We start from the raw sequence: 25714 nt of genomic DNA, 5'->3' as shown, positions 1-25714 counted from the left end.
GAGTTGCTACAATAGTAAAAAAATCATTTGATGGCACTATAATGAAGAGTAGCTATGAATCAAATGGTAGATGGTGTTATTTTACTTGTGAACTGTCTAAGTTTAAAAAAACTTTCTTAGTATTAAATGTACATGCCCCATGTTTCCATCACTTAACCTACATGTACGAGGTATACAAAATTCTAGAGAATTTTCCTATTTATACATCATAGGAGTTGACTGGAATATGATAATTAATCCAGCACTAGGTAGAACAAATAAAGAAAACAAGCAACCTGTACAACTTACTACATTAATAGCTGAAGTAATAGAAGATTTTAAGCTAGCTGACCCTTTTGAAAACTATAGAAATAATCCATCAACCAGTAAATTCACTTATTTTTCACCATACCACAAGTCTTGGTCCAGAATAGACATATTTCTAATTTCTGAAGCTTTACTAAATAATACACTTGCATACAATAGTGAACCCAGAACAATATCAGACCATGCAAAAATAAACATCACAATAAAGTTGGATAGCTCCACACAAAGATCCCAAACACCAACAAACTGGACTTTAAATGCTAACTTATTAAAGGAAAAAGAAGTCTTACAGGAAATCATTGACATCAATACCCAAGCTAAAAATAATTTGGAGGTAACAGATATTCCATATGATATTCAATGGGAAGCAGCAAAAGCCATTATTGGGGGAATATTAATCCAAAAATCCGCACTCTATAAAAAATTAAACCAGGAAAAAGTTACAATAGAATCAAAATGAAAAAGTATAGAGTTAGAATTACAAAGTAAACACTCACCAGAACTTGAAAGTCAAATGATTACCTTACAAGGACAACTACATGAAATTCAAAGACATAACTCTTTCACTGAAATTAAACTTCTCCACAAGTATGCAGAGTGGGCTCAATCCCCTTCAAAAGCGTTGGCAAGAATCATAAGCATAAAAAATTTCCCTTCCAAAATAAAGCAAGTAAATTACAACAAAATTCTAGATACGGACAAAGAGATTATAATGGCTTTTGAAGAAATTTATCAAAAACTATATGGCCCACATGACCAGTACAATGAAATACTATTCTATCACTGAAGAATTGCACTTTCCAGTAATAAACGAAACACAAATAAATAATCTTAAAGCCCCTATAAATGTAGATGAAATCATTGCTGCTGTAAATAAGCTGAAATTAAGTAAATCACCAGGGTCAGATGAGTATGTGGCGGAGTTCTGGAAGACTTTTAAGAAACAAATAGCTCCAATACTATTGAAAGTATACGAATACATATTAAAGTGTGGAATCAAGGACCTTGTATATTAACAACTCAAAAACTATACTCATACGAAAACTCAACTCAGATGCACTAAATCCAAACAACTACAGACAGATAGCACTCATAAATATTGATATCAAAATTCTATCAACAGCCTTAGCTAGCAGAATCAAAAAAATTCTACCTTTCATTATATCTGCTGAACAACTAGGCTTTATGAATAACAGACAGGTATGGGATAAAACACTCACCATTGATTCAATCATCAGTTTAAAAGCAAATGATAAATGCCCTAGCTATGCACTATCAGTAGATGCATCTAAAGCTTTTGACAGAGTAAACCTTGATTTTCTATTTAAGATGTTCAAAACATTTAGCATTCCTGATGAATATATTAACATGGTGAGGGGCCTTGTACAACAGTGCTACGACAACACTATGTATAAATAAAAAGCAATCAAAATCTACTAAAATTATTAATGGTACAAGGCAAGGATGCCCACTATCACCATACCTTTTCAATATATACATTGAAACTCTCCTCAAAATATCACAAACAACTTACAACCATTTTATGAATATTTCTAAAATCCCAGTAAAGTATACAGCTTTCGCTGACTCCCTTAATATTTACTTTGAATTCCCTAATACTGATTTAAACAAGGTATTAAATTCCATTGAAAATTTCTCAAAAATATCTAACTATGGCATTAACCCAAACAAGTCAGTCATTTTCCCTTTAAATACTTTAGGACACAAGGAATTCTATTTCCCCGAAACTGAAAGAAAAGTCAACTACAATCTCCAATATCTGGGCATCATGTTCACTCACCCCCAATCTTACTTGATTAAAAATAATCTGTTTAGAACGTGGGCTAACATCACAGAAGACACTAAAAGATGGTTAAATCTTAACCTATTTCCACTATCCTTAAGGCGGCTATAGTCAAAATGAATATTCTTCCAAGATTACTGTTTCACTTTAACGCTGTTAATCAAAATATACCAAATAACTTCTTTTCCAAACTTGAAACAGTACTAGGGAAATTTATTTGGCATCCTACAAATACAAGAATAAAATACTCTAGATTAACATTACCCAGACAGAAAGGTGGCTTAGGATTACCCGATTTTCAAACTTACTGTTGTCTTTCGGCTTTTTCCCAGTTAGGGGTCGCCACAGCGGAACTCCGTTCCACTAATGATTGGCAGTTGATTTTCACGAATGCCGAGGTGTCAGCTCGACATTCAACCTTCAACGAAGGCACGCCCATTTACGCATATCCTTTGAACGCCCACCCAACCACGGGGAGGACATGCAGACTCCACACAGAAGGCACTCTCCGCACTCCAGCCGGGAATCGAATGGGAGAACCTCTTGCTGTGAGGCAACAACGCTACCGCTGCACCACCGCGGAAGTCGATTTTCAAACTTACTATGACATTATAAACACTAGTCGAATTATACAAATAGCAAATTACGAATCATCTAGCAAAGCATGGTATCCAATCTGGATTAAAATATACCATAAACATCTAATTTCATCAAATATAAACCCTAAAACAATACCCTTTCTAAACTCCAAGGCACTAAGGTATTTTAAATTCCCACCATAATCATAAGAAATACATCACTATTTCAAAAGCTGTTATCTTCCCTTAATCTTAAGGATACTTTGGTAATGGGACAACCAATACACTTTAAACCCTAATATTAAACTAAACACTATGCTAAATCTGAATCAGTACCCACTAATTAATAATACCACTGTATGAGACTACCAAAGTAAAACTTTCAGTCAAAAATATAAGGCAAAGACTAGAAGTAAATAAAAGTTATAACACTATCAAGCAAATACTATACCTGATTAACACTGTTACTACGTGTCAAAATGGGCAACCAAGATATGCAGCTATACCAACAAGTTATTAATCTATTTCTTCCAAGATCTGAAATGCTGTCAAACACACACCGATTAATAACAAGGATTAAAAACCAAGATTCACTCCTTTACTCAAAATATTGGGAAGAAAAAATAAGATTACTAGACCAAAAATCTACTGCAATTGAACTCACCTTGAAATTAACACCTCTCAAAAAATTAATTTATACCCAAATTATGAATAACAATAATGCCCATCATACACCACTCTTTCTAAGTAAAATCAATCCTTCTCTCTCTCCTTTTTGCCCCACATGTCCAAACAGCCCAGCTGATACCCTTCATAATTTCTGGAGCTGTAAAAATGTTTACAAATTATGGTGTTCGTTAAGAACCAAGTTAGAAAAAAGGGATACACTAAATCTTACCCTGTCATGGGAAATTGCAGTTTTACATGTATTCCCCACCAACTTTTCGTATGAAAACAAACACATCATAGTAACATTGTGTGCAGTGATGAAATCATACATAGCTCAAAATTGGCTAGATAGAACTAAAATTACATGGGACAAATTTAAAGGAATGGCTTTGAAATGCGTATTAGCCAGCAAACTAATCACAAGAAGCCAAAAAAAATCCTATTACCAGAAATATTAGAAAACACTTGCAGAAACATTAAGGTAAAACCGGTCTATAGACAAGGGAGTACATCATCACTACTACTCTAAACAAATAAGGAAAAATAAAAGAAAATAAAAGCAAAACTTTTATTCATATTAAATTGGGAAAGGTATAGGAAGTGCAAACATACTGAACATCAGAAGTGACATCACTGTATATAGTGTCCATAGTTATTACAAGATACAACTAAAGTTAGGTAGGCTATAATATTTTGACGAAACTCTCTTCAGTGACAGATTCTATTAAGATTAAATTAACTTTGTCTTACAATTTAATGTGTACAGTTAAAATGTTAGCAAATTTGGATATTGTGAAATGAACAATGATGGTATATGTCCTGTCTGTTATGTTTTATTGCAAATTGATATTTCCATGTATCTTGTCCTCGTATATTTCTGTTTTATTACTTTTTGTGTATTAAAAAAAGAGAAAAATGCAAATAAAAATTATATTTGAAAAAAAGATGCATTTGTAATGACTGTTGGGTCAACATACATGTTATCTCAAGTCTAGTTATAGAATAATCTATATAGCTATACGTGTGTGTATGCATGCGCATATATGTGTGTGTGTGTATATAATATTTTATATATGTATATATATATATATATATATATATATGTATTTTTTTTTTTACTGGATATTTTCCAAGTAATTTTATGACCTTCTGAGTTGCCATTTGTTTTGTAAGTTTACTGTATTATCATGTGTTTTTGGCCAGAATGTTTCTCACTGGCACACCACTTTGCATGGGATTTCTCAGTTAAGGTATTCACAGTTGACTAATGTAATATGTAACTAGAACAAAATGCCCAAATGCTGATGGAATTAAGGTCTGTTTTTCTTCTCAGCTTGATGATGTTATGGTGGATATTGCCAGCAATATTATGCTAGCAGATGAACAAGTGCTTCGGATGGCTCAAAGAGAGGCTAGGGCATGCTCTCGGATCGTGCAGTGGTTACAGCGCATTGCTAGCTATAGGTTAGCAAATGGTGCACAAGTATATTCATCGGTAAGAATTCATGTATTTGGTGTAAAAGAAAAATGTAGGTCATGTTACCTAGTCGACACTGTAGCTTTACATTTAACCCTTTTACTGTTATTGTCTGTGACTTCACTCTTACCTTAGATTATTCTATGCTGTACATAGTATTACGTCATTAACTGACTACGTATTCTTCAGCTGATTACTCTGATTTTAAATATATATCAACTTCATAATCTTTGCACTAACCCATGTGTGTGTGTGTGTTCATGATATACTGTAGGTATTCAATTCATATATATATATATATTTTTTTTGTTGTTTTTGCTAAGCAGATGTTTAAAGTCAAACTATTGGTTTGGAGGGCTCAAATGTACAGTAAACAAATGCAAATTAAAAATAAATAAATAAATTGGTCTTTATTGCTGCCGCCAAGGGAAAAAAAGGGGGGGGCGGGGCAGAAGAGCCTTTTACGTAATTGCAGCAAATTGATTGCATATCTAACACTCTTCCTTCTGTGAACTGATGATCCCACCTGTATGTGTTAGTGTAAGCAAAAATGCATTTGTAGTTTCAAAATTACAAAAATATATGTGAATGATCATTAGGACTTGTAGTTTTACATCTAACAGGAGAAAATATAATTTTATTGGGGGGGTGGGACTTTTTCTCCCCTCTGCATCAACCTACGTCTCTCTACCCAGTGCCCCAAATCCATCTTCAGGTCTGACAGGTAGGGCTGCAGACAGTGAAGATCGGAATGGCTTCTTGGAGGTCTGGCTTTCACCACTTTTTTTTTTTTTATTTACCCTTTGACATACCCTATTACTCCCTCTCCCTTCTCGTAGTACCATCCAAGAGATGGGGATGTAATAAGGATGTACGACATTTTGCCCTGCCTCCCTTGTGGCACAAGCAAGTCCCCACCCTGTATCCCCATCCCCTTTGGATTACACCTCCCAATAGCAGTGTATGCAATCTCCGCCAGGGATTGTCACAGGAGAAGTTCACAGACCTGCCCATCCCTCCCTCCCTCCCATTGTGTCAGTCACATGAAACAAACCAAGACTTGGCAATGCATACCTCAGATGTAGTCTTCAGTCATGTTCTCTCCCAAGGCTTTCTTGTAGGCAGTTTTCATGAAGTGGTACATAAACCTTAAGAGACTCAAAGGCTGTTCTTTTACTGTGTAGAGAACTAGGTTCATATCCAGGCAGTTTCCCATTATCAGTAGATGTCCTATTCCTATGTTGCAGTATTCTTGGTGTGGTATTTTCCTCCTCAGGCGACCCATACTTCAGCTGCTATACAAAAGATTCAGCTTGACTGCTGCATCTGCATGTGATGTCATACGTAGGGCCATAAACCAGGGAACTTAAATGTGATGTCTGCACGCACAAACCTCAGAACTTTTCATCCGCAGACCGACACATCGTGTGCTTCGCTCCTTCGTTGCAAAATGTCTAAAAAGCTAAGTACCCAGTTGGGGGGTTTCTTCTTATTTACTAGCTAAAGCTTGGTTTGTTGTAGCAACTCTTAGCCGATGTCAGCAAAAAAGGATAAATGCCAATGCGGGTGCCAGATAACCCCATAAAGACTCACATGACCGCTGCGTTTTTTTTCCTTAGGCCGGAAGCAAGATCATAACTCTTGCTCCATTTCCCAATCCTTTGTTCCCAAGACCCTTCGCAGCCATCTGGCACCTGGGGAACCAACGGCTTAAATGGTTACCCTTCAGGACGGATCCCACCTCGGAGGCCTTGATAAAACCTCCACGTAAGGCGGCCAAGTTTTCCAGGCCCTCTTCCTCTGCTGCTCTGCTACTGGACGCCCGCCAGCGTCCGATTTAGGAGTTGAGTGATTCCCGGTGGATCTGTTGACTTCAATGGCGACTTTCGAAGATGTTGTTTCGCAGTTGAGGGCTGGCATGTCCCTGGAGCCAACAACAGACCCCGACTACTGCTGAGGTCAAGGGGGAACCAGACTTAGCAGAGCCAGTGCCTGGGATTCCTTCTCCAGACGCTGCTGCTGTTAGACCATCATCCAACTACAAGCCTACTCCTACGTCTACCCCAGCTAAAAAGAAAAAAAAAAACATACGGCCACCACCAAAAAAGGCCTGCCTGACTGGCAGTCCTTCACCTCTTCCTTGATGCAAGCCTTTATGGCCCTTAGGCCCTCAGCCTCATCCCCTGCTTAGTCCTAGACCTGCTTCTGCCTCTTCTCTCCCTTCTCTTGCCTCTCAAAACAGGGAAGAAGAGCAAAACCCCTACTACACCTCTTCTGAGGAATCCATTTCTTACACTTCCCAGATTGCCTCACCTCAGGTGTGTTACTCACCAGATGAGGAATCTATTGAGGGAGACTCTCCTCCAGAAGATATCAAATTTGGTGAAACGATCACCAAAATGAAGTAATATTTCAAATGTGATACCTCACAAATGTCTGACACTCAAAAGAGGTATTTTGAACTTTTACAAGTGGAATCCCCCTCCCTTCTGCCATTCTACCTGTCATACCTGCCTACTTGGATGCCTTTGCCTCTGCATAAAAGACACCAGATTCACAGCCACCTGCCCCTAAGCAGATAGACTGCTTCTACAAGGTGCCAAATGACCAAAAATTCTTAGTCAAGCCTCCCCTGGCAGACCCAGCTGTGATTGCCACCTCACCAGATAAACAATCCAGACTTATCCTGTCTGCCTCTCTCTTACCCACGGACAAAGAGAGCAAATCTGTACCTCTTCCTTTTTGGCTTTTAGAGTCATCAACTATCAGGCACATATGACCAGATATGCTTTGGACCTGGTCTCTCAAGCCTCTACCCTGCTGGCTACTATTCCTGACTACCCTACAAAAGCTGACATCTCTTCTATCCTATCTCTGGCTGCCCAAGTTGCCAGACACTCAGATTTAGCTATGATGCTGCAGACGCCTCTGCTTGCTCTGCAGCATCTGCCTCTGTTCTCAGGAGATATTCCTGGCTTAGACTACAGCACTAACCAGAAGACTTTAAGTCTAAGATCTTTGATGCCCCCCTGGATCCCAATTTTCTGTTTGGCAAGCAATCTGCAGATCTTTTTTAAAAATCTGCAAGAGAAGAGCAAGGAATTGCAAGACATCAAACATCTGTTGGTGTCCCATTCCCCAAATATTACACAAATTACCCTGCCAAGGCCACATTTGTCAGACGAAACCCAACATCTGCTGGAACTACCTCTTCCAGACATAGAAGAGAAACCAGAAGACAAACCACTACCAGGCCAGCTGCCTCACAGCCTCCCACTAGACAGCCTTTTCCAAACAGAGTAGGCCCGAACAATGCATGACTGCCTTGCCCCCCTACCCCTCTCTGCCCGCCTCTCTCACTGCCTCCCCTTCTGAAAAACCATCACCACAGACAGATGGGTTCTGGCTGTTGTCCAAAAAGGATACTTCCTCTCCTAGAAAGAAAAGCCACCCCTAAGAGGCATTCCCTTTCCCCCAAGAAATCAAAGACACCTCTTAACACAGGTCCTGACAGACCTTCTGAACTGGGTGCCATAGAACCTCCCCCCAGGACAGGAAGGAAAAGGCTTCTATTCATGACTGTTCCTGGTCCTCAAAAAGGACAGACCATGGAGACCTATTCTAGACTTTTCCTTCTTAAATCGATTCTTAAAGGTGCCCACCTTCAGAATGTTGTCACTTCCAAATTTACTTCCTCTTACACCGACCAAGGCTTTCATGGCCACGTTGGACCTAAAAGAAGCCTACTTGCACATACCCATTCTGCCCTCTCACAGGACCTTTTTACATTTCTCTGGACTCTCCTCTCATTTCCAATTTACTACCTTTCCCTTTGGTTTGTCCACTGCCCCCAAAGTGTTCACAAAATGCCTGGCTTCAGCCATTGCCTGTTGCAGAACACAAGGCATTCAGATTTATCCCTACCTAGACAACATCCTGATCCTAGCAGACTGCAAAGAAACCCTTTTAACCCATCTACAATTCACCATGTCTCTTCTACAAAAAACTGGGGTTCATCCTCAACCTCCTAAAGTCATCCTTGACACCAGAGCAAGACCAGATATTTCTGGGTTGCAGAATCAAAACAGACGTAATGAAAGCCTTTCTTCCCCAGGATGAGGTCAGCTCCCTGACCTCCCATTTCAAAGCCCTGCTGCAGACCCAAGTAATAACTGCAAGGCAATTCCTAAGGACCCTGGGCCTAATGGCAAGCACCATCCCCATGCTTCCTGTAGCCAGAATGCATATGCAAAAGCTACAGTGGTATCTAAAAAAATGTTTGGTCCCAACACCAGCATCCCCTAGAGCAAGAAATCTCACTTCTGCCTTGCCTAAAGGCAGAGGTCAGCTGGTGGATTCAGCAAGTCCAGCTCAACCCAGGCCTTCCCCTCCAGCCTACTCTCCCAACCCAGGTTATGCATACAGATGCGTCAGACTCAGGATGAGGAGCCACAGGAGCCACAGTGGCATCATACAGGGTTCAAGCAACATGGCACCCTTCCTTAAAGGCCAAACACTTCAATGTGAGGGAACTGACAGCAATCCTCCTGGCTCTGAAAACCTTCAGTCCCCTCCTACTACCAGGTGTTCTTCAAATAATTACAGACAACACCATAGTTGTGATACCTCAACAAGCAGGGGGGAACAAAATTGTACCACCTGTGAAAACTAACCTTACTAATATGGGATCTAGCCTCTCGCCACAACTTGTCTGTACAGGCATTCTACATCCCCTCACAGGACAAAAACAAGCAGACCTTCTAAGCAGGACATCCCCTCCACAACACGAATGAATGTTGGACAGGACCATCTTCCTAGACATTGTCCACTGGTGGGGCACTACTCAAGTAGACTTGTTTGCCTCCCCCCAGAATAAACAACTGCAGACCTTCTGCTCCAAGACCTACTCCCCTCTAGCTTGGAGAATAGACACTTTCAGCATTGTTTGGAAGGGGAAGTTTCTCTATGCCTTTCCTCCCTTCTCACTAATTCAGAAAGTTCTCCTGAAAATCAGGAGAGACGAACCAAAAATCTTGTTGGTGACTCCCTACTGGTCAAGGCAGCACTGGTTCCCCCTACTTTACAATCTTGCCAAGGGCAATTACCACAAGTTACTCCACAAGGTGGACCTTCTGACACAACAAAAGGGGAACCCTCATCCACCCACACTTGCAGATGTCACTTACACTGTGGGTGATAAATCTTTAATTCCCTTCAGGCACCACTACTCAGGGGACGTGCTTTCAGTCCTGAGGGAGGCCAGGAAACCTACTACAAGAAAATCATACCTAGCTAAATGGGAAAGATTTTCAAAATGGTGTCTGGACAAGAGCAGGGACCCATGCATTGCAGACCCGCCCCCAGGTTTAGCATATGTGTGTCAACTAGTAAAAGGTGGACTCTCATATGTGCACATGGAAAACAGTACTGCTAGTGGCCATAACTTCACCCAGAAGGGTATCAGAATTACAGGCCTTAATGGCCTTGCCCCCCCCCCCCAATACTAACTTTTCACAAGTACAGGGTAACACTAAGAACTAACCCCTCCTTCATGCCAAAGGTGGTCAACGATTTGTTGTTAAACCAATCTATTCACCTTCCCACCTTCTACCCCTCTCCCACCAATGAGGGGGAGAGGATACTTCGCTCCTTCGATGTACACAGACAGCTAAGATTTTACCTGGACAAAACAAAATCCATTAGAAAATCAAATTAACTCCGTTTCCTTCCACCCCAGGGCCCTGGGCAAGGCAGTCTCCAAACAAACCATCTCATGTTGGATCAGGAAAGCCATTTGCCTCTGTTATTCACACCATGGCAAAAAACACCCATTGTTTTCCAAAACCTTTCTCAAAGGCCTGGACACAGCTTCCATTATGGAAGCAGCCACATGGTCCACCATTCACACTTTCACCAAACACTACAAGTTAGACAATGTCTCCAGAGCACGGGCAGGATTTGCCAGGGCAGTCCTACAGGGCTTTGTAGAATTAGCCTCTTCATCTGCCACCCTTCCTGCCAGCTAAACTGTGGTACTCTCCCACACCAGGAATACTGCAACATAGGAGTAGAAGGACATAGAGTGGTTGTGTAAAATCTTACCATAACCATAGATGTCCTTCTCTTCACTGTTGCAGTATTCCTTCCCACCCACCAATCCCCCTTATTCTTCTGTCACTCAGTCCAGCATACCCTTGGGTCCCTTGTGCTCTGTACCCTACCCTGGGACCTATGAAACCACATAAGGGCTCCATGACCCTATGCCTGACCTCACTGGCATCTCCTCTTACTGGGTCTACTATTCCTGTTGCTGGGCTTTCAAGTTCTGTGCGTGCAGACGTCACATTTAAGGCCTCTGGTTTATGGCCCTATTTGTGATGTAAAAAAAAAGATAAACCAAGAAAACTAATTAATACACAGTGCAGAATCCGGCAAGTCCAAAGGGCATCCAACAAAATGCTGAAATAAGCAAAGTAATAACACTAAATAAGCAAAATAACAGTTTAATACAATAGTTTAAAGCGCTTTTTGTCTGCAAAATGTGCAGACTTCTTCAGGTTTCTGAAGAAGTCTGCACATTTTGCAGATGAAAAGCGCTTTAAACTATTGTATTAAACTGTTATTTTGCTTATTTAGCGTTATTACTTTGCTTATTTCAGCGTTGTTTGTTGGATGCCCTATTTGTGACATCCCATGCAGCTGCAACAGCCAAGCTGAAGCTTTTGTATAGGAGCCGACATACAGGTCACCTGAGGTGGAAAATCTCACACCAAGAATACTGCAACATGGAAGAGAAGGACATCTATGGTTATGGTAAGATTTTACACAACTATTCTTTCTCTTGAATAACAAGTGCATGGTGGCAGCCTAACATGGACTTCTTCACCTTCTTGGCAGATGCTCAGGTGCACTTCTTCACAAGGGCAGAATGCACTGAGTGCCTTCTGTTTAGTTTCTCCCTAAGTGAATACTTTCATTCGTATTTAGTCTTAATGGGAAAAGTAGAAAGGACAAACCGGATTCTTTCATTTCCATGTTAGCCTAAGCAATACTGCATCTCTCCCCTTACTTAGCAAGCAAAATTTTTATGCTACAAATTTAGCCAGGCTGCCTCATCCAACAAGACGAGTCTTTCAAGCATTTGACTACTCTTAGATGATTTACCTGACACCGAGCCAGCAGTTCATTTTCCTAGCCACTTATTCTAGTGAGGGTGACTGTAGTAGCAAGCGAAGCAGGGCAGACCAGATTTCCACATCTTGTGCAACACAACCCAGTGCTTGTAAGATCCCTGATTATTTTCACATAACTTGACAAACTTTCTACAATTTCACCTGGGTCTGCTCCAGAGCTTTCTTCTAGTTTGCCATACCTTAGCATTTGCTTTGCTGGAAGTTGCACACTGCATCATCAAAAGCCCAAACCACCTCGTGTGACTCAAGTCAGTATGGAGGAGCAACAGATCTGTACCACAATCTTCCTGGATTATTACAGTTTTCTCACACCAGTCCCTGCAACCATGGGATGAAGTCTTATTGCACTCACTTGTATCTACTGTCTGGTGTGCTTGGTTACTACTCAAAGCTGGTGACTTCTGGGAATGTACATTGTGAGTGATTTGGATTTGGCTTCATCTCAGCAGTCGTAGACAGTGCTCCCAGTACTTCTAACACTGTCCCCTTGTGCACTGTTTCAGTTCCTGATCCCCTTCTTCACTGCTTGTGAACAAGATCCAAGATGCTGTTTGATAGGGACCCATGACCTGTAATTTATAGTTGCTAATTTTCATCTCAACCATTTCGCATTTGGCAGTGGATTGCTCCAGTGCATGTGTGCCAGAGATGAGTCAGTTGAATAACAGTTGATCCCTAGCATTCACAATTTCTTTCATAAGTAGCAGATTTTTTGAAGTAAGATGAGAGGGTTACTATTAGCTCATTTTTCTCCAGGAAGAGTTTTATTTCCACCTTGGTGCTTGGCAGGAAGATTGGACCTGCCAACTTCCTGGTGCCAGAATTTCTCTCTCAGTTGCATGCTACAGAGAGTTATCATTCTCATCCACCAAATATAAAGGTTTCAGCCCCTGCTTTGTATCTTCCTTGATATCCAGACTGTTCCTGAAGGGAGTGCTCAGTCTCAAGCTTCTAAGGTGTTTGTGCCATAGAAGGTTATTCTTTTGGGTAGAATTACCCCTGCTGTGAGTGTCAGAACTGTAAGCCTTAAATTAAAAAAAAAAAAAAGACACCATGTTCCACATTCCCGACTGTGTGGCACAGAGGGATAAAGCTCCGATTACAGATGAGTTTGTGTCTCAAGGCAGTGGAAGAGAAAGGCAGGGGGGGAGGGTAGGAGTGAACAGCAAATACCTGATCACCTAGTCTGTGGAGGGAGTGGTGGTCTGTTGAGTGCTTCACCACTTACAAGTAGAGGCTTGCAGGTAAAATAACCATAACTGAAAGTCATACGTTTGGCTTACCAAGCTGCTGATGGTAGCCTTCATTACTGTGTTGGTTGAAGCATTCACATGTTGAGGGGAAGGCATAGTAGGCCGCCCTCACTGTGATGCAAGTGCTGACATCACCCCCCCCCCCAAAAGGAAGGATTGGAGCCTAATGGAAAGGCCCCCATATAGCTGCCTTTGCAATTTACCCTAACCCAATATAGACTGAATAAACTGACCTATCACGGAGGACTTATGGTTGGCAACCAGTGAGGAGGTATGAAAACTGTACCAAAAAAGGAAAAAGTCTTCCGTATACTAGTCCTTTTCATTTTAACGGGAGTTTCATGTTTAGATCTCAACCAAGTTATTCAATTTCTGGTCTATTTTTCAGAGCCAGGGAACAAGGCGGAGGAGGATGGAAGAGAGCAAAACTCTTGCATATCATGGATGTTCACATACAAATAATCTGGTATGTCTGAGGGATTAAGGATGACCAGAAATTGACTGACATTGTATCTTTCAGGGAGGACAGACAAGGCCCCGCAGTTAACCATGCATGCCTTGTCAAATGGCTAGGCAACCTGCAATGTTTCATGATTTGCAAACTAAGTGAAGGAATTGCCTGTAATTGTCAAGGCAGACTCTACCAGGGCTGCCACTACTGTAGCTGTCTGTTTCAAAGAAGTTTTTGCACAGAATATTTGTGAAGATGTTACAGACTACACAACATGTTTATTTGCCCAACACTAAAATGAATTTGCAGTCTAGGGTAAGAATTTGCTTTACAATAGCAATTTCGTAAATTCTGGTGAATTATCCTCCTTGTCTTATAAATGCTGTCTGTTCACTCCTTTTTCATTTTGACTGCAGCTGGGTCCATATTTGAGGAATATGGAATGTTTACCATAACAGGCTTACTAAGCAGAATTTTGTCTCTTTATTAATCAGAATAGAACACTGATCTCAATATTACTTTTTTAGATTAAGCCCTGGATTACACACAGAATAACCATATAATAACATTTTAAACAATAAACGTGAGACTAACAGTAAGCAAGTTGTAGCCATGCATTTCATTTTAACAATATTCAAGTCAGCCTAATATATGATAATATGGTTTAATATTTAGACTGGCATGTGAGTAAACAGCTGTTAAATTTACAGAACAAAATCCTCTTGTCTTGTATAAGGCTTTTGCTGCAGTACATAACCCCTTCCTACACCCCATGTGGATAAGCAAATCTTTATTGAACAGTTACAAGTGTGTATTGTAGAACAGCTGCATGTAGTTGGGGCAGGGAAGATGATCTCCTTATACCAGTCAGTAGTATTAAACCCTAGGAGCATATATATTCACAGGGCTGTTAGTTTGGGACTGAATTCTAGCCTCCATGCAGTCTTTTATTTCACCTACTGTAGAAGTGACTTGTTCCTTAGTAGGATCTTGCTGGGATTCATTTATACCTTTGTTTTTTGTGACTGTAATCTGAATGAAGAAATGTAGGATAAGTGAACCTGGTGTATACTACATAATGTTTCTTGTGGTTCCAGAAGGTAGCAGGCTTCTCTGCCTATTCAGACAAATGTCTGATGGCCAGAGGAAAATTTGGCCCTAGAAAAGCGTCAGTCAGCTGTCGACAGTCTCATCAGTGATGCTAGTAAGCCACTAATGAAAAAAATCATGTATTGTGTATTTGCAGAGCTTGCTTTCATAGTGAAGTGCCCAGAGTTTGTCTTTATATTTCAGGTATCGTACTTCTGTCATGTTTTGTAACAAAGCTGCTTTGCCTTTATTAAGACTTTAATTCGATCTGTTTTCCTTTTCATGCTGCAGTATTCCCCAAATATTGCAGTGGAAGCGTATGTGATTAAAGCTGCTGGATTTACTGGGATGACATGTACAGTGTTTCAGAAGGTGGTTCCTGGAGACAGAATAAGCCTTCCTGATTTTGGGAGAAGAGACATGGATGGAAATCTTGATAAACAACTAAGCTTGAAGTGTAATGTCACAAATACTCTTTCCAGCTTGGCACTCAAGGTAATTTTTTTCTTTTACTAAGTTTTACAAAAGCTAATTGTGGATCATAACTTTAAGCAAGTTTTGTGTTTTGCAGTTGACACCGTCTGCATCATTAGTCATTTTGATAGCTAACTTGAAAAAGACACCAAAACACTTGCTCTCCAGGAGCTAGAATACATTTTCTGACTTGGACCACAGAAAATTGTGCTGACATTTTCTTGTTTGAATGTCCTTGGCATCATTAGGCATTGTGTGCATTTCCCCCTCATGCATCCCTTCTCCTTGCCAGCATCTTTCCTACAACATGGCTGAAGTAACGGTTACTAAACTTCAAAAAAATTTTTAGGATACTCCACTAGTTTTCACAAGGTTGAACTTGGTGTGTATACAGAGAACATGCTAATAATTTTTCAGAGAGAATAACCCATATAAATGTGAGTGGTGCATTGCAAATAGTATTTGTGCCTTAGGTCTCCAGAAGTCCAAGAAAGAACTGCTAGTGCTTAAGCACTAGAAATGAAGTGAGTATAGTTAAAACACAAAGTATTGCAGGCATTTTATAAGTTGATATGACCATATTTTAGTAAAAAGTGATGACATGTTCATACTACAACAGTTCTACTGTCCTTGTAGATAATATTCATATTGGCTGATCAAAGTACATTTTAGCAAGTGACACTATTGCAAAACTAAATTCCTAAAAAATACTGAGTGAACTCTGTCTCCCCCTGCGCACACACCCATTTCTCCCATACTTTAACGAGTGTGAATTCAGTGGTTGCACAGCAGTGAAGAAAAGTACAAACAGTATTACTTTTGAAAGTGGTTTTCAGTGAAATTACTTAGTGGTATTGGTACTCACAGCACCAGTCGTCTTGCACTTGTCAGGACACCCTGTAGCTCTTATGTCTTCAAATGTAAATCAAAAACCTTCTCTCAAAGATGTATCTTAAAACACGAGGTATATTGTTTTACTTTTTTGCAGCATGTACTAGTTGAGACCGTCTTTATTTCTTGTTTTGGTAGTATTTATTAAATCTCCAATAGATGTTCTTTATTTTCTGTTTGTATTTTGCTGCACTAGAGTATTGTTCAAAGTAGGACTTTAGGGAATGTACAGGAATTTGTGCAACTGTCAGATGAATTAAGAACAGCTGCTGGTTAAAGTTCAACTGGCTGAGGCTGTGAAGAGTTGGAAGTGGCTTACTAATCTGCTAAACAAATCTTGTTACTCTGTTGTATGCAGTTCAGTCTTATGAAGAGGTGGAGACTGTAGATTAGTTAGAAGGTGCATGAGAAGCAGTAGTGTTAGAGAATAAGTGCATATTAGGGGAAATAAAATGCTGTGGTAGTGAAGTGACCGAGAATAAGTGCAAATCTGGGTAAATAATAAAATGCCATGGTAGTGAAGTGACAGAGAATAAGTCCGTATTTGTGTAAGTAAGTGCCGTGGTAGTGAAGTGACAGAGAATAAGTGCAAATTTGGGTAAATAATAAAATGCCATGGTAGTGAAGTGACAGAGAATAAGTCCGTATTTGTGTAAATAAGTGCCATGGTAGTGAAGTGACAGAGAATAAGTCCGTATTTGTGTAAGTGCCGTGTTAGTGAAGTGACAGAGAATAAGTGCATATTATGGGGGGAATAAAGTGCCATGGTACTGAAGTGACAGAGAATAAGTGCAAATTTGGGTAAATAATAAAATGCCATGGTAGTGAAGTGACAGAGAATAAGTCCGTATTTGTGTAAATAAGTGCCATGGTACTGAAGTGACAGAGAATAAGTGCAAATTTGGGTAAATAAAATGCCGTGGTAGTGAAGTGACAGAGAATACGTGCAAATTTGGGTAAATAATAAAATGCCATGGTAGTGAAGTGACAGAGAATAAGTGCAAATTAGGGGGAGTAAAGTGCCATGGTACTGAAGTGACAGAGAATAAGTGCAAATTTGGGTAAATGATAAAATGCCATGGTAGTGAAGTGACAGAGAATACGTCCTTTATTTGTGTAAATAAGTGCCATGGTACTGAAGTGACAGAGAATAAGTGCAAATTTGGGTAAATGCCATGGTAGTGTAGTGACAGAGAATAAGTCCATATTTGTGTAAATAAGTGCCATGGTAGTGAAGTGACAGAGAATAAATGCGTATTTGGGGAAATAAAGTGCCATGGTAGTGAAGTGACATAAACTAAAAGGCTGTACAGAGTTACTTTGGAGAAGACTATTCATGTTTGTTGAGCTATAATTTCTCATTGTGACAAAGCAGTTTTATTGTAGTTGTTTCCTCATTTGATGATTTGTCCAAAGAGAATAAGGTGCAGTAATCTTTCGCGAGGATGGAAGTACTAGAGTTGTCTTTGGATAGGTTGTTGATGGAGTAAATGATTTTGGCTGTTGCTTGTGAAGAACGTAAATTTGGTCTTAGTGGTGGTTTGATAATGTTCCATATTTTGAATCATGACTACAATGAATCAAAGCTGTATTCTAATTGTGGTGGTTATATTATATAAAAGGGTGTTGCAGAATTGTTGGCATATTTGGACTAGGCTTGTTTCCTTACAGATGTAGACATGTTACTCACAAGATTGGCCATAGTACCTAGTCCTGAGGTGCTTCAGCAGTTGTAAAGATGGTACAGTTCCATTCCCATTTCTTATACCTAGTGGCACCATGAAGAAAGGTTGTAGTTACTTAAGGACAGGAGAAGTCATTGGCTCATATTCTGCAATATGAAACACTCTGCAGAGGTCTAAATAATTGACTGTTCCTGTAGTTTGTGTGTAAGCTAGTTGGTCAAGAATGTACTTTGCAACATCCTGTAAGGCAAGGTCGTTACCCTGTGGATAGGATTGGACTTGCATAAACATTAGTTGAGAGTAAACATGGTTTCTAGAATTTTTGTTAAGGGAGACAGACCAATGGGGCAGTACCTTTTTTAAATTAGCTGCAGTTTCTTCTTTATTTGTGGGCAAAAGAAGTGCTTTTAAAAAAAAAAGTATTAGAAAAAGTGTTTGTCTTGATAAGAACTGTGAATATTGAAACTGGGTGAGCTACAGAGCTTGTATAGATTTTTAAGAGTTTAAGTGGTAGGTTGCTAGGTGAAGATGACCCATGTTTTGGTTATCAGAGGAAATTCTATATGAATTATATGACAACTGGAGAATCACGTAGTCTTTATTAAAGCATACTTTTCTTCTGCAGTTCGTGTTATAAAATAATTAAAGTTGTCAAGAGTCTTGTTCTGGTGATCAGGTGTAAAAGTGGGATTTCAGTAGCTGTATCAGCATAATTAAACCGTATTCTGTTAAATATTAAATAGCTTTTTTTTTTCTGTACTGGCATTCCTGACGGTCATGGAGCCTAGTTACTGTTGCTTTGGGGAATGATTCATTGTCTCCCTGTAGACCCACTTGAAACAGTGTAGTTACACCTCTGTAATTGATTCATGTATGTTTATACAGCTGATTGGGTGCTACAAAAGTATGAAAATCAGTTTTCCCAGTAAAATCCACAGTTGGCCAGTATAAAGAACTTCCCTTGTGCTTTGTTCGTCAGTATTTCCAATGCATAGAACAAGAAGCAAGGCACCACAAAAACTTGTCAGAAAAAAATCTGTGCAATGGTGAGTTTAAAAAGATAACATCAAGTTGTGAAGTACTTGAAAAGTGGAGAGAAAAAAGTGTCAGGATTTGTTGCCAGTGTAAGAACAGAACCTCTCGTGAAAGAAATATTACCTCCTAGTGTAGTGATTCCTTGTGTTTGTGTACAGTGCCCTTGTATGAGTATGTGTCAGTGCATCAGCTGGAATTGGACTGTGTGTGTGTAACTAACTTGGAATGTTTGCACAGATTGATGGCATTCTCAAGTATGCTTTGTATGCAAAATATCCGTGCATTACATGTGAGAGTGTTCAATCTCGCCTTTGTTCTTACACATGGGTTCGGAGCCGATCCTCGGCTCCGTGCCAGCCGACTGCAAGCTCTGCATCGAGAAGAAGCTCGAGGACATCTAATACCCACAATCCCCCTCTGCCTTTACCTCAGATCTAGTTTGCCGCTGCTGCATACGCATCGCTGGAGGCTAGCTCGAGGCTTTTTCAGATAAGATTAACTATTTTGGTTAAATTTTCAAAGAACTTCTTTAAGATCTATAGTTGTTGAAAGTTAGTGTATGGTGTGTGAGTAGAGCAAGAATTCTCGGTACCATTAAATTAGTTTAACTTAGTTTAACTAACTGGTATAGAGTTTTTCGGGGCCTACCACCCCTACTTGGATTGACAATCGGACTTACAAAATACCGGATTTGACTTTTTGTTACCTGGATTGACTAGTTACTGGACTTGACTGTTTTCTTTCTCTTTTCATTATGTCTGAGAAAATGAAATCTGGCTTCAAACGTTGTCAGTGTGGCCAAAAGATGTCGGTCACAGACAACCACAGTTCCTGTGTCTACTGTCTTGGCCCTCTCCACTTACAAGAGGACTGTTCTATTTGTCACTCTTTTAGTGGGAGGGTCATGACAGATAGGCAGGAAACTGATGGATAGAGGATTGTTGAAACCCTCTTTCCAGGAGGCTCTGGATGCTTCAGACCAGGCATCCAAGTCCTCGAAGGGGTCGAAGACGTCGGAGCCCAAGTCATCGGCTCCGAGCTCTTCGGTATAGTTAGATCACCGGTTCCACAGACTTCGGGCCGAGTGTTCAACTGTTGGCAGTTTCGAGCCTCGAGTCTTGGAACCGGTGACGGAGCTCCCTCCACCGACTCTGTTGAGGTCGGCTCCGTCTTCGATCCCTTCGACTCGTTCTTCCAGGCCCCTTTCCGACACCGATGTGGACCGTGTGGTGCAGAAATTGATGGAGCATACGGCCCTATCCAAGCTTATCTCGGTCTCCTCTCAGTTGATGTCGAGACTTGAAGGCCTGCCACTATCTTCATCTGTTCCTCCTCCGAGACCTGTCCAGTCTTCGGAGCCGGAAGAAGCTGAACTGATGATTGTGGAGCCCTCGGTGCCAGAACCGTCTTTTTCTCGGTCGGCACCGTTCACCTCGACTCCATCCGATCCGGTACTGGAGTCTCGGGGCCGAAGATCCGTCCTTGGTTCCGGGACCGAGAGTCGGACCGATGTTTTGGTTCCGACGCTCCCTCTCGGGGCCTCGGCACGGATCGATTCGGTTCCATCCTCGGGGTCGGTGCCTTCGGTTCCTGTTTCGGGGATTCTTCCCATTTCTTCGGAACCGGGAGATACCTCGACTCGGGACCCGGGGGCCTTTGATCTCATGAGGAAGGTGTTGTCTACCCAGACAACCACATCAGCAGGTACAGCTTCTCCTCCCCACAAAGGACCGTTATCCTCCTCTGCACCCACGGCCACGTCCAAGCGTCTGGCACCAGTGTCTCAGCCACCCCTGGAGGGTGCCCCCTCTTCCTCGGAGGCTTCTTCGGATGCTCCCCACGAAGAAGTCCCTAGGAAAAGATTGTGTAAGAGGAGACACTTGGATTCTCCACAAGAATCCTTGACATCTGATACTGACTTAGATGAGTCAGAAGGGTCCCCTAAGTCACCTTCAGAAGATGTCTCCTTTTCAGACATCTTGGAGATCCTAAAACAGAGAGGTGACTGGCAAGCCCTCCCCCCTTCTGAGGATGAGTCAGTCTTGCTGAAGGCATTTGGTGCTCGCCCTTCCTCCTCCTGGGTCACTCCGCCCTTCGATGAGTTAATGGAGTTGATTGCTCGAAGGGCGTGGGAGACACCTGACACGGTGGAACCAGTCCCTAGGAAGCCAAATAAGTACATTACGGCACCACAGGACAAGGCTTACCTCACCAAAGGAGTTCCAGTAGACGCCATGGTGGTGGCAGCGCCACGAAAAGGAGATGTCGGAGTCTTCCTCATCTGTCCATCCGCCTAACAAAGATTCTAGGACCATGGACAGATACGGGAAGCGCATTTTCAGTTCAGCGGCTTTCTATGCGTCCCTGAACTATTTGACTCATTTTACACGTTTACAGAGGGATCTAGTCAAAGAGTTGGGAGATACCCTCCAGGGTACTACAGAGGCTGCTGTTTCAGAGAAAGTTACAGCGCATCTCAACACCCTTACATCCATTGTAAACTCGTCCATGAGGCTGATATCCTATGCAGCCGAAGGATCGAGTAGGGCAGCGGCTTCAGCGATTGCTCTTCGTAGGCAATCCTGGATGCGCTTATGTTCGCTTATGGAAGCCTTCAAGTCTTCCTTTACTAACGCCCATTTGACGGAGCCACACTTTTGGCCCTAAAGTAAAGGAGACCCTTACCCGTGTGAACAGGAGGGAAAGACTCTGTCTGCTGTCGGAGTCCGTTTTCCACCCTTCCAGACCGTACCCCAAAGGGCAACGTGGTGGAAAATGTGGTTTCAAAACCCCAAGGATCTTTCCCAAACACACAGGGTGATGCCCCTCTAGAGGCAGAGGGGGCAGAGGTGGAAGATGCCGCCTGGCGGCAGAGGGGTCCGCAAAACCAAGGTGACAGGGATAACCTCCCTGGCAAACCTTTCAGCACTCCTGAGAGGAGGCCCGACTGTCCTGCTCTGGAGGCAGTCGGGGGTCGCTTAGCTTTATACCCTCAGGCCTGGCAAAATCTCTCTTCAGACAATTGGGTAAAAGCATTGTTACCAGAGGTTACAAAATCCCATTTCTATCCACACCCATTCCAAAGAGGAAACTCCCAGATGTACCACCCCATCTGCGAGACCCAGCAGCTACAGAAATTTCAAAGCTGCTAAGAAAAAGAGTCATCCAACCAGTCCCAGCGGACCAAATAGGATTCGGAACTTACTCAAGGTTCTTTTTAGTTCCAAAGAAAACAGGGGACTGGAGGCCGATTCTGGACCTAAGCCATCTCAACACCTTTGTCAAGAAGGAAAAGTTCCGAATGGTCACGCTTCAATCGATTCTTCCTTTCTTACGGAAGGACGACTGGATGTGCTCGATAGATCTGAAGGACGCATACTACCACATCAAAATAGCCAGGGCGTCCAGGGATCATTTGCGCTTCCGGCTGGGAGCCAGTCACTATCAGTTTCGAGCCCTGCCCTTTGGTCTGATTACAGCCCCCAGGGTCTTCACCAAATGCATGGCAGTGGTAGCGTCTCATCTGAGGCGCCTAGGATTCCAGGTGTTTCCGTATCTGGACGACTGGCTACTGTCTGCCACCACCAGGCGTCAACTGATACAAGCCAGGGATTACACCCTACAACTTTGTACACACCTTGGCATTTCAGTAAATTTCGAAAAATCGTTGCTACAGCCATCACAGCATATCTTATTCATAGGAGCGGAATTAGATACGCGTCATTTAGTTCTAAAACTTCCTACAGAAAGAATAGTAGCACTTCAATTCAACATTTCCCTTCTACTGTCGTCCAGAAAGTCACCGGCAAAAGTTGTTCTGAAAGTTTTGGGTCTCATGGCAGCTTCTCTCATTGCGATACCGTTGGGAAGACTGCACATGAGAGTGCTACAATGGCTTCTGTTTGCACAATGGTCATTCCAACAACTTCCACTGACTCACGAAATTTTGATAACGAAAACATGCAAATCACACCTAATGTGGTGGTTACAGACTTGCAACCTATCCAGCGGAAGACCATTTGTGCTACCCGCACCGTCAGCGACGATAACCACGGACGCTTCCCTGATAGGGTGGGGGGGCATCTTTCAGGGACAGACAGTCCAAGGCGAATGGACCAATCTGGAGTATCTGCACATCAATGTTCTGGAGTTGAGGGCAGTGTTTTTGGCGTTGCAACACTTTGCTCCCCTCCTTCCTCCAGGGACCATTGCAGTTCAGACAGACAACATGTCCGTAGTCTGGTACATAAACAAGCAAGGGGGAACCAGGTCTTACCAACTATGCAGAGAGGCCATGAGAATTTGGCAATGGGCAGAGTCCACCGGTCGCTTTCTGATCGCAACGCACATCCCGGGGTCATCCAACGTCATAGCCGACAGGCTGAGCAAGGCAATACTATTGCCTCACGAGTGGTCCCTCAAACAGTCAGTTGCGAGAAGGATATTTCGCAAATGGGGCCAGCCTACCTGCGATCTGTTTGCGTCTCCAATGAACGCCAAATGCAGGAGCTACTTTGCCCTATTACCCCCTCCAGGGGAAGTCCCCAGGGACGCGCTGGTGCACGATTGGCCCCCGGGTCTCCTGTATGCTTTTCCTCCATTTCCCCTGATTGCCAACAACCTTCAGAGGACTATTATTCTCATTGCCCCGTTCTGGCCTCGTCAAATTTGGTTCCCCTTTCTATTGCGTCACCGCATTCGGGGACCTTGGATGCTGGACCCAGAGCCAGATCTACTGACTCACTCGTCAGGAGTTCCTCACCCATCTCTAGATTCTCTCCATCTAGCAGCTTGGCTGCTCCGCTTCCCTTTCTAGCCAGGTCGATTCCACTTACATCGGCGGTTCAAGATATTTTAGTAGCTTCTCATAAAGTTTCCACTACTAAGACTTACACCAGTAAGTGGAAACGTTTTGTCTTTTGGGCGGAGTCACATCATTTGGACCCTGTTACAGCTCCATTAAACAAGGTTTTAGAGTTCTTGACTGAACTATTTCATGAAGGAGCTTCCCCGGCTACTTTAAGAGTACAGTTAGCTGCCATTTCTAACTATCATGTAGAGGAATGTGGTGCGCCTATTATGGCTCACAGACTGTCTAAAGCCTTTTTAAAAGGTTCTTTTCATATCAGACCACCAGTCAGAAGTCCGACATCACCGTGGAATTTAAACCTGTTGCTCTCTAAATTGATGTTGCCACCCTTTGAACCAGCCTCAAGTTGCACATTGAAATTCTTGTCATGGAAAACTTTATTTCTAGTGGCCATTACATCTGCTAGGCAGTGTCTGAGCTTTAGGCCCTTTCTGTCAAGCATCCTTATTTAATATTTCATTCTGACAGAGTATCCCTACGCACTAATCCATCCTTTCTTCCCAAAGTTTGTTCTTCTAGTAATATTAATCAGTCCATTGAACTACCCACCTTCTTTAAGAACCACTCTAATAAATTGGAGTATATGTTGCACAAACTGGACATCCATAGACAACTCAGATTTTATTTGGATAGAACAAAAGATCACAGGAAATCTGATCAACTATTTGTAGCTTTTGCTGACAGCAGAAAGGGTCTTGCAGTTACGAAACGAACTCTTTCTAAATGGCTAACTGACTGTATCACATATGTTTATGAAGCCTCTGATCAAACATTATCAACAAAACCCAAAGGACATTCCACCAGATCAGTTTCTACATCTTTGGCTCACGCAGCTCGCTTACCACTAGACACTATTTGTGCGGCTGCTACTTGGGCGAAACCACATACATTTATATCTCATTACAAAGTGGACAGGGTTTCTAGGGATAGGGCAACCTTTGGTTCCACTGTGCTCAAGAACGTTCTCCCTTGAGTTCCTCAGGATCATGGAGCTAGGACGCTACCCATGTGTAAGAACAAAGGCGAGATTGAACACTCTCACATAAAGAAGTTATGTCCTTACCATAACGTTCCATGTGGAGTGTTCATCTCGCTTGTTATTACACTCCCACCCTTCCCACCCTTAGGAAAAACGTTCGATTTGGTGCCTGGTCTGGAGTATTCTCCTTCTGCTGTTGCAGTATTAGTGTTACTATCATACCCTTGGTATGTTTGTATATATGTACTTATGTATATAGTTTGGCATGTGTGCGTGCTTTATGTCTGGTTTGCTTGCAAACTAGATCTGAGGTAAAGGCAGAGGGGGATTGTGGGTATTAGATGTCCTCGAGCTTCTTCTCGATGCAGAGCTTGCAGTCGGCCGGCACGGAGCCGAGGATCGGCTCCGAACCCATGTGTAATAACCAAGGCGAGATGAACACTCCACATGGAACGTTATGGTAAGGACATAACTTCTTTTTCTGTGAACTTCGGAAGTAAAAAAATCCAATGTTTCATACCAAAGAAATTTTTGTCTGTCAGTTGGAACATGCTGCAGGTTATAGTGTCGTGTTTGCAGGCAAGTCTTGCTCTCCTGATAAGACTTTGAAATATGCAACACCATTAAGAATGCTGTAGAAAGAACATAAACAGTTCTTTTGTTCATCACCGGCACAGGACAAGCTAATTACTACCTTTTCTGTTACTGTATAGTTGACTGTGATGAAAACTTTGACAATTTCTTATGGTTTTAGTCTTGTTTTTAAACTGTGCAGTGTGCTGTGTATGTAGAGTATCTGTTTATTACATCCCATGAACATCAGAAGTAAAAATCTGATAAAAAAATCTAGCATTTTTTTACACAGTAAATCACATTTCCCACTCCACAATGTCATATGTTCTAGCTTCCTGTTTTCTTTTACTAACTGCCTTATTTCAGACTGTTCATACCAGTTAGCAT

The 25714-nt window shown here is 41.9% G+C and overlaps 1 protein-coding gene across 1 annotated transcript in view; it reads left to right on the top strand.

Moving 5' to 3' along the window:
• The window catches only part of ADGRA3 (adhesion G protein-coupled receptor A3), a gene marked incomplete in the record, with an annotated part of 1325547 nt that overhangs the window by 1039763 nt on the left and 260070 nt on the right, over positions 1-25714 (top strand). The window contains 2 exon segments of the mRNA XM_044062081.1: positions 4691-4852; positions 15112-15315. Coding sequence (XP_043918016.1) covers positions 4691-4852; positions 15112-15315 — 366 coding nt within the window.

Source organism: Protopterus annectens, chromosome 2.part1, assembly GCF_019279795.1.
Source record: "Protopterus annectens isolate FY-2018-M chromosome 2.part1, PAN1.0, whole genome shotgun sequence".
NCBI lineage: Eukaryota > Metazoa > Chordata > Ceratodontiformes > Protopteridae > Protopterus > Protopterus annectens.
Note: the sequence above shows the minus strand (reverse complement) of the source record. Positions and strands in the feature narration are given on the sequence as shown.